At 49.9% G+C, this 8,085-nt stretch overlaps 1 protein-coding gene across 1 annotated transcript in view; it reads left to right on the top strand.

Annotated features, from left to right (window-relative positions):
• The window catches only part of OPRL1 (opiate receptor-like 1), a 10,284-nt gene extending 4,920 nt beyond the window's left edge, over positions 1 to 5,364 (top strand). Inside the window, exons 2-3 of the mRNA XM_010134499.1 lie at positions 4,232 to 4,587; positions 4,841 to 5,364. Of these exons, the coding sequence (XP_010132801.1) occupies positions 4,232 to 4,587; positions 4,841 to 5,364 (880 nt within the window). The remainder of the gene's footprint in view (positions 1 to 4,231; positions 4,588 to 4,840) is intronic.
• The last annotated feature ends 2,721 nt before the right edge of the window (positions 5,365 to 8,085 follow it).

Below are 8,085 nucleotides of genomic sequence, written 5' to 3'. Positions count from 1 at the left end.
CCCGTAAAAGCCCCTGGGCAAGTTGCAGAGGCTTGTGCAGCAGCAGCCATCCAGCCTCTGCCCTCAGCGTGGCATCGACCAGGGCCATGCGATGTCCCTGTCCGCAGGATCCTTAACCCCGCTAGTTAGTCACCGTCCTGCCAGGTAATTAATAGGCTTTTATGTGCTGCCGTTGCTGTAGTGTCTGGCTTCATAGTCCAAAGTGATTTAAATTTGTCCTTCTTAAATTCTCTGGGGTTTCTTTGTGGCCTGTTGAATCATTAAGAATAAACTGGCTCAAATTGGGTAATTTCAGGATGAGGGGGCTCTGCAAAGCTGATCAGACTGGTGGGGACACGGAGAGCACGGTGTGGGCGGATGGCTGGGAGGACACAAATCACGATGGTACGTGCCAGATCAAACATCAGCTTCATACAACCTGTGGGCTAAGAGCTGAGATGGCAGTGAACTGGTGCTGATTTCCTCTGTCAGAGGGTGGGAGCAGCTCAGCAAAAATCCTCCCTGAGCCTTTTCTGCCTGTTTCGCTTCCCTGTGCGTGTCCGGGGAGGGCAGCAAAGGCTGTCACTGCCGCCAGGGCATGGGGTGGGGTTGGAGGGAGCTGCTCAAAGTGAGCAGCACTGTCTGCATCCCAATTAGCTGGAGCTATGAATATAAAAATCAAGAGGCTCCAAGGGGCAGAGGGCTCCTGGAAATAATGCTCATGGTTCCCCAGGGCTGAAGGCTTTGCTCTGGTCCCTCTGCCCCTGGTGTCAGCAGCCCCACTCCAGGTTGTAGGTTTGCTGCAGCGAGCTGGTCCGTAGCCCTGGGGCAGCCAGAGCTGCTTGCTGCCCTTCAGCCTGACCATGGCTGGGTGGAAAGGAGGGAGGATGCTCAAACATCAGGTTTGCAGCTCACCGTGAGGCTCAGCCTGGGACAGATTCTGTCCTTGTGAAAAACAGGACCTCAAAGCCTGGTATGTGGAAGAGTTGTGTCCTACCTATCTCCTCCTCTCCCAAGCTGCGGGTTCACCTTGCCACAGCGCAGCTTTGTTTCAGGTAATGCTGTTTGAAGTCCACTTAGGAAAAAGGAGGGGGAAGCTGAGTGCTGAGTTGGTATCCGGATGTTTTTCCTCATCAGCTTCAGCAGCCGGGAGAACAGGAGGGCAGAGCAAAGCCATTGCTTTTGAAACAAAGGTGGAGCGGGATGGAGAGCTGAGAACTGCCCTGTGGGAGGTGCCCCATTAGAAAATTGCCTCTTTTCTTTCTCAAGAAAGTGGCTCAGTGGGGAGGTAATGTCCTCCGTGGAGACTATAGGCTTATCCACATCGGCGCTGTGCTGTGGGGGCACCTTAGGTGCTCCTAAAGCCTAAAAGTTTAATTAATCTTTTTTTTTTTTGGTGCAGATTAAGAAAGAGAACACTCTCCGTTCCTGGAGGAAAAGAAAACGAGGTTAATCCGCTGAGAAGTGATTAATTGATTTTTTTTTTGTTTGTACTGAACATTCTGGAAATGTTTGGGAACATTGCTTGCTTGGGATAATGGCTGTTGGCCCTCAGCGTTCGGAGACAGTGGAGCTAGAAGTAATTAATTAGGTGTAAATTAATTTCCCCACCCTTCAAGAGTGCAAAATCAGCCTTAAAATCTCCTTGAAGGTGGGTTGGAGGAGGTGAGTGGTGGGCTGGCTGCCCCAGCAAGTCCTGGCATCCGAGGGAGCGAGAGAAGGTGACTCTGCTGTCACCTAGAGGAGGGGGTGAGGAAAGAGGCAGCAGAGAGGGATCTGTGCAGTGAAGGAGAGTGGATTTTGCAGGACCGAGCTGAGTAATTGCACTCAGACTCTGAATTCTTGCTGTGTCTTGGAGGACAGAGGCCAGTGAGGTCCCCAGGGGTGGAGGGGAGCCAAAGGGAGCTGGAGGTTTGCAGTCTGCGCTCCCCAAGCTCAGCGTTAGCTGAGATGCCCCAGACTTCTTGCTGTGCTGGGGACAGGGCTGTGTATAGAGGCAACATTGTCCCCCGTGGATGCTGGATGGGTGGTAGAGGTGGGTGGGCTCCTGCTTGTTTCTCACTGGTCAATAAAAATCCCAACCAACCTGCAATTGTTTTCTGCTTCATGGTGAAGTGGCTCATCATTGTTCAAACACACAGTTGTATTCCCTCAAGTTATCCCATCAGTGAAAGCGGTTGGGTTTGGGGATGTGTTGAGGAAGTGCTTCCAGGTCCAGGGAACAAAGTTGACCTTTGGGAAGCTTGAGCAAGCCCAGCCAGGTCTGTGGTACAGAGGAAGCCTGGAGCTCCCAGGAGACCTTTGCTAACACACTCTTAGGTGACTGATTAATCTCCCAAACTGACAGTACCTGGTTTTGTGTGGCTGATAAAGAACAGCGGCTTCATTTCATCATTTAATTCCCCTGCTGCTGACCTAGAGGGGAAAGTCTCTGAATCCCTTCAGACACCCACCTCGTGCCCCGGTGTGCTTTGCCTCGTTTATGCCAGCTGAAAGAGTTCAAACAGCAAAGCAGAACTCACCCACCCTGAGGTGCTGCTGCTCTGGGGTTCCCAGCTCTGGAGTCTCCCTGCTTCTGGGTTATTCTGCTTAGCTACTCCCAAAGCTTGAAAGCCCTGGCAGCTGCCTGGTTGTCTTGGATTTGCAAAGCGTTTTGCTTGTTCATCCCTTTGCAACGGGAAAGACGCTGGCGTTTTTCCTTTGCTGCTTTTGGTTATATAAGTTTGTCTGATCTGGGCTGGCTTTCGAAGAACCCGCAGTCTTGCTCAGCTGCTGTAATTTCTGGGCCAGGAAGAACCTGACTCAGGCTTCTCTGGGGACCTCGAGTGCTTCCACCAACGATCACTTGCTCCAAAAGCTTTTGACATCAAATGTGGGATTGTTTGTTCCTCCTTTCTGAAGCCACTTTCAAACATCTGGCTGCTAATACAAGCACAACTTCAGGCTCCAAAGCAGGTAAAAAAATAGACTTGATAGTCTCGGTTGTGGATCCCCTGGTTGCAAACCTGGCTCCATCACCATGTGTCTCAGCAGAGTTCAGAGCATGGCAGAGATAATGATCCTCCAAGCGTTCAATTAGTCTCAAGAGCTGAAGCTCAGACCGTTGCAAGGTGGGGGAAGGGGTGTCCAGTGCTGAGAAGAGCAGTTGTGGGTGTGCTGATCTGGATCAATTTGACAAAAAGAGCTTTTTCGGTCAAATCGGGCTCGGTAATGGTCCAACACATCATCCTGAAAGCAGTGCAGTAGTTTATGGGTTGAAGCGTTGCCCTCGAATGAACTTGCCCTCTATTAATAACGCAAGTTATTGTCTGCCATTTTTGGCAACATGTCTGCCAAGGCCCTCAGTATAAAGGATGATAGATGAGCTGCAGTGTGAAAATTACACCTATTTGAGCTCTTATTTTACTCATGAGAGGAACATTCTGCAGCTGAAACGTTCGGGCAGAGTCACTGTTGAGTTTCCATTTCTGCAGACTCTGCATGTGTCCTTGGGTAGATGATCTCATCTTTCTTTGCATCGTTTCCCATGTGTCAAAAGATGATGGTTACCACCGGAGCAAGGTGAATCTTTTTTTTGGGCAGTCAGGTCATGTGATAGAAGTAATATAGGAATGACAAAACCCCTTTGACGTAGAGATGACTCATGACTTTATCTGCAGACCACCCCTTGCTTTAGAAAGATCCATTGTGATATTTGGATTTCTGATACAAATGTCGTTCCCCGCTGTTCTTTAGCTGCTGCCAGCCGGGGCTGGCCGTGCTCGTTTGAAAGCTCACGTTAGCTGTGGTCTTTGGCTATGGGCCCATACAAAATGGCTAATCAACTCACCGCTGGACCTCACCGCTCACGATGCTTTTCAGATCAGCTTACTGGGTACAGCTCTCACCAGTATTTATAACAACGAAGCCGTATGTGATGAAATCCAGCACCGGCCTTACTGAAGTAATTTGTTCAACCAGCATGGTCTGAGCTGACAGCCTCAGGCCTTACTGGTCCTCACTTGCACCCTGAGGGAGTAAGTTTCTCCTGCCCGTGAAACCGGCACCGTTTGTATTGTAGGAACTGGGTTGAGCTGTGCATTGATAGGCACATGGGAGGCAGAAAGGAAAGGGTGGTGTTCAATCTTGTGTTGCAGAAGGAAGATACAGCATCTCTTTCCCCAAGTGGCAGAATTCCCTCTTCAGTCGACTTCAGTGTCCTACCCACCATGGTCAGGTGGAGCTCTAACTGTTGCTCTTTCCTGCATTTCAGATTCACCAAGATGAAGACAGCAACCAACATTTACATCTTTAACCTCGCTCTGGCTGATACCTTGTGTCTGATGACCTTACCCTTCCAGGGTACGGACACATTCCTGGGCTTCTGGCCCTTTGGCAATGTCCTCTGCAAGATTGCCATCTCTATAGACTACTACAACATGTTCACGAGCACCTTCACCCTAACGATGATGAGCGTGGACCGTTACATTGCCATTTGCCACCCTATCAAAGCGCTGGACATCCGCACCCCCCACAAGGCCAAAGTGGTGAATGTCTGCATCTGGGCGCTGGCTTCTGTCTTTGGCATCCCAGCAATGGTGATGGGATCTGCAGAGAACGAAAACAACGGTCAGTACAAATGCATCCAGCTGGTGGGAGGTGGTGGTAGTGGCCAGGAGAACCCACGGGCTTGGGGAGCTATTGGAGAGAGGTACCAGTTTCATCAGTGTGGTGAGCTCTGTGCTGTAAAGCCAACTTAAAGGTTCTTTCTGCCCTCACTGCTCCTGCTTTTCCAGTGTCTAAACTAAAGCGAAAGTGCAGATGCTTTTCTTCTTGATGTGGTTTGCTGATCTTCCTTTCCTTTTTATTTTTTCACTTGCAGAAATCGATTGTCTAATTAAACTTCCTTCTCCTGTGGATTACTGGGATCCAGTGTTTGGCATCTGCGTCTTTCTCTTCTCCTTCATGATCCCTGTGTTGATCATCACCGTTTGCTACAGTCTCATGATCAGACGACTCAAGAATGTCCGCGTCCTCTCGGGCTCCAAGGAGAAGGACCGAAACCTGAGGCGCATCACGCGAATGGTCCTGGTGGTGGTGGCAGTCTTCATCATTTGCTGGACTCCCATCCAGATTTTTGTGCTGGTCCAGTGCTTGGGTGCCAAGGCAGAGAGCGAGCTTGAGCTGGCCATCTCCTGCTTCTGCACCGCGCTGGGGTATGCCAACAGCAGCCTGAACCCTGTGCTCTACGCCTTCTTAGATGAGAACTTCAAGGCGTGCTTCAAGAAGTTCTGCTTCCCCACCGCCTTCAGGACCGAGCTCCAGATGTCCAACAGGATGTGCAGCATTGCCAAGGATGTGGCCTATGCCTGCAAGAACTCGGAGGGGACTAACAATCCGGCCTGACTAGGCATGGAAATTCCCATGGTGGCTGTCACCCAGCAGAGTCCGACCACCCCCACGTCAGAGCTAACTCAGATAACGGCTCTTTAGCAGGACCTTGAAACTGAGGAAATAATTTTAGGGGTTAGGAAAAGCGGATTCTGCAAGAGCACACGGAAAAAGTGAGCCCACTTGATGCATTTTAAATTCCGGTGCGCCTCGCACTAAGGAGAGTGTTTGAAATCAGCCCTTTGATTCCTGTGAAACCCTGGTGGTTTGCAACATTATTGTGAGAATTCAGGAATTAAGGGTTTAAAACAGGCATTGCTCCTGCGACTTACACTTCTGCTGCTGGGAGACAGACAAAATATGAACTATTCCACCCGTTTTTAACTCCCTGAGTTGCTGAAGACTCTAATAGCTCCTGCGGCTCACCGGGCGCTCGTCTGCGGGTTCTGTTCCTGCGGCATCGCTCTGAAATTAGCTGAAGCCAAAGCGGGCAGCAGCCACCAGACAAAACCCAAGATCATTTCCAGGATGAGTCATCACGAAGGGAAAGGAAGCAGGGAGAGGGAGGAGGGAGCTGCTGGGATGGGAAATTCAAACTGCCAGGCGGCTGGGAGCCTGGGGAGAACATCAGCTCCTGCAGACGGGGTCTGCTGTGAAACCCTCCGCCTCCAGAGGGGAGCGGGGCGGTGAGAAGGGACGTCAAAACTGATGAATGTAGCTCAGAAGAGAAAGAAGAAAAGCCGGGCGGAATGAACACAAATCCTCGTTTACATGCTGCTATTGCTTTTTTAACTCTGTATTTCCATTGTATAGTGGACAGAATGCGTCTGTATATACACGTCTCTCTAGTGCTAGAGGTACAGCTAGATCGTAGGGTTTCATCTTGCCAAGCATGCCTTGGGGGTCTTCCTCAGTGAGAGGAGGGAGGAATGAAGTGGCCTATGTATATATACACATGTATTTATGTATTGGGGAGATACATCCTGGAGCTGCTTCAGAAGACACGGACATCTCTGGTAGGAGGGACAGCCTAAACCAGTCCCACCTGCTCTGGCGGGATAAGTGCTGCATCAACCTCAAAAAGGTGGGAGTTTGGGGTATTTATTAATGAAATGAGATCCATGATGCCAAGAGCACTTGGGAAATGCTGCCCAGGCACCACCCCTCCTGCTGCTCCTAGACTGATTTTCCTCTCCCAGCAGGCCAGAGCTTTGTGGAAAATGAAATGCCCCGTCATTTCATTTGATAATGACAGCATCCCCCATGAGTTTAACCATGGAGTGCCCTCAGTGGGGGGGAGCAGACTGATATTCCCCCTGCAGCCCTGTCGTGGCCAGTGGTGCTGACAGGGAAGCAAAGCAGCAACCTCCGTTTGGGGATGGAAGGTCAACTCCAACGTGAGATCCGGCAGCATTGTCCGGATTGTACAGATTCCCTGTGAATATATTTCTTGTGCTGTGGTCTATGAGATTCTGTATTTTTAATGTATTGATTTGCCAATATTTTAATGCTGTCATGTTCTTTATATATCCTGTATAAAAGAATCCAATGTTATATTTCTATGTAGAGTGTTTCCCTTATGGTTGGGCTTAAAATATCAATACAATTTAACTGTCCCACGTATAGGACCCAGATCGCTTGTGAACTGCTCAAGCTGGGAGGATTTTTATGCTGATTTGGGAATTTGGAGGGATACCAGAGCAAACTTTGCAATTAGCGCTTCCCCTGAATAATGGAGGGGGAGGAGGAAATCTGGGCACTTCAAGCACTTTGCAGTGGATGTTTATCCCCAAGCACTCCCCAGGATATCTCACACACTCCCAGGCATGTGAAGAAGAACTCCTGAGAACCACGCTGCTGGCAGGCTGCATCCGTGCCCTTGGAAAATGAGTTTGGCAGGCTGTTGTGCTGGTGACTCCAGTAAGAGCCCTGGTCGGTGAGGGACCTTGAGTCTTCCCAGCCTGCAGGGTGTTGGGTACCACTGGGCGTGAAGCTGGGAACCGCCAGCTGGGCTTTTCCTGCAGCGCCCTTAGGGAGCAGGGGAGCGTTCATTAGTGGCTGGCAAAGAAACAGCCGCCCTCCCTTTGTAGTTCTTGGTTGGGTTTTTAAATAGATTTATGTCCTCTGGAAAAAAAAAACATCTCAGTGTTCGGTGTTTTTTTAATAAGGAGTTTGTTATAATGACTATGCTGCAATGATCTTAAGTAATCAAGTACTCTATAAATGTGTGTTTACTGAGCTTTCGGGTAGCGTGGCCCTCGCGGTGACTCTGTTTAGGCATTCGATGCTCAGTGGAGTTTGTTATAAAGAAGAGCAACAAAAACCCAAAAGCAGACGCTTTATTGTACTGTGCCTATGGAGTTAAAGGCTTGTGGCAGCTGGGCGGCCGTTGCGCAGGCTCTCTAATTCTCTTCTGAAATGGTTGTGTTGGTATGATTTTACTATTACTGCGGTGTAAATGATGATTTCCCAGGTGGCTACTTGTGTGCTTTAATAAAGGGCCATAAAACCCCCTGGACTTCGATTGATGTGGAGTCGGGAAGGCTTAGCTGCGTCGATAGGGGGGCGGTTCAACCCAGCGCTGCTGGAGTCTTTGCACATGGGCTCCTTTCTCCAGCCAAACCTGCTGCTGAGCACGCGAGTGACACTGGAGCATCCGATCGCTTTATTGAGGCCAGCAGGAACTTCTGTTAATGCTGGTGACCAGGAAACAGGAGATGTGACGATGCCTGAGAA

The sequence above is a fragment of the Buceros rhinoceros genome, unplaced genomic scaffold (assembly GCF_000710305.1).
Source record: "Buceros rhinoceros silvestris isolate BGI_N320 unplaced genomic scaffold, ASM71030v1 scaffold4034, whole genome shotgun sequence".
Taxonomy (NCBI): domain Eukaryota; kingdom Metazoa; phylum Chordata; class Aves; order Bucerotiformes; family Bucerotidae; genus Buceros; species Buceros rhinoceros.
This window is presented reverse-complemented; position numbering and strand designations above follow the sequence as displayed.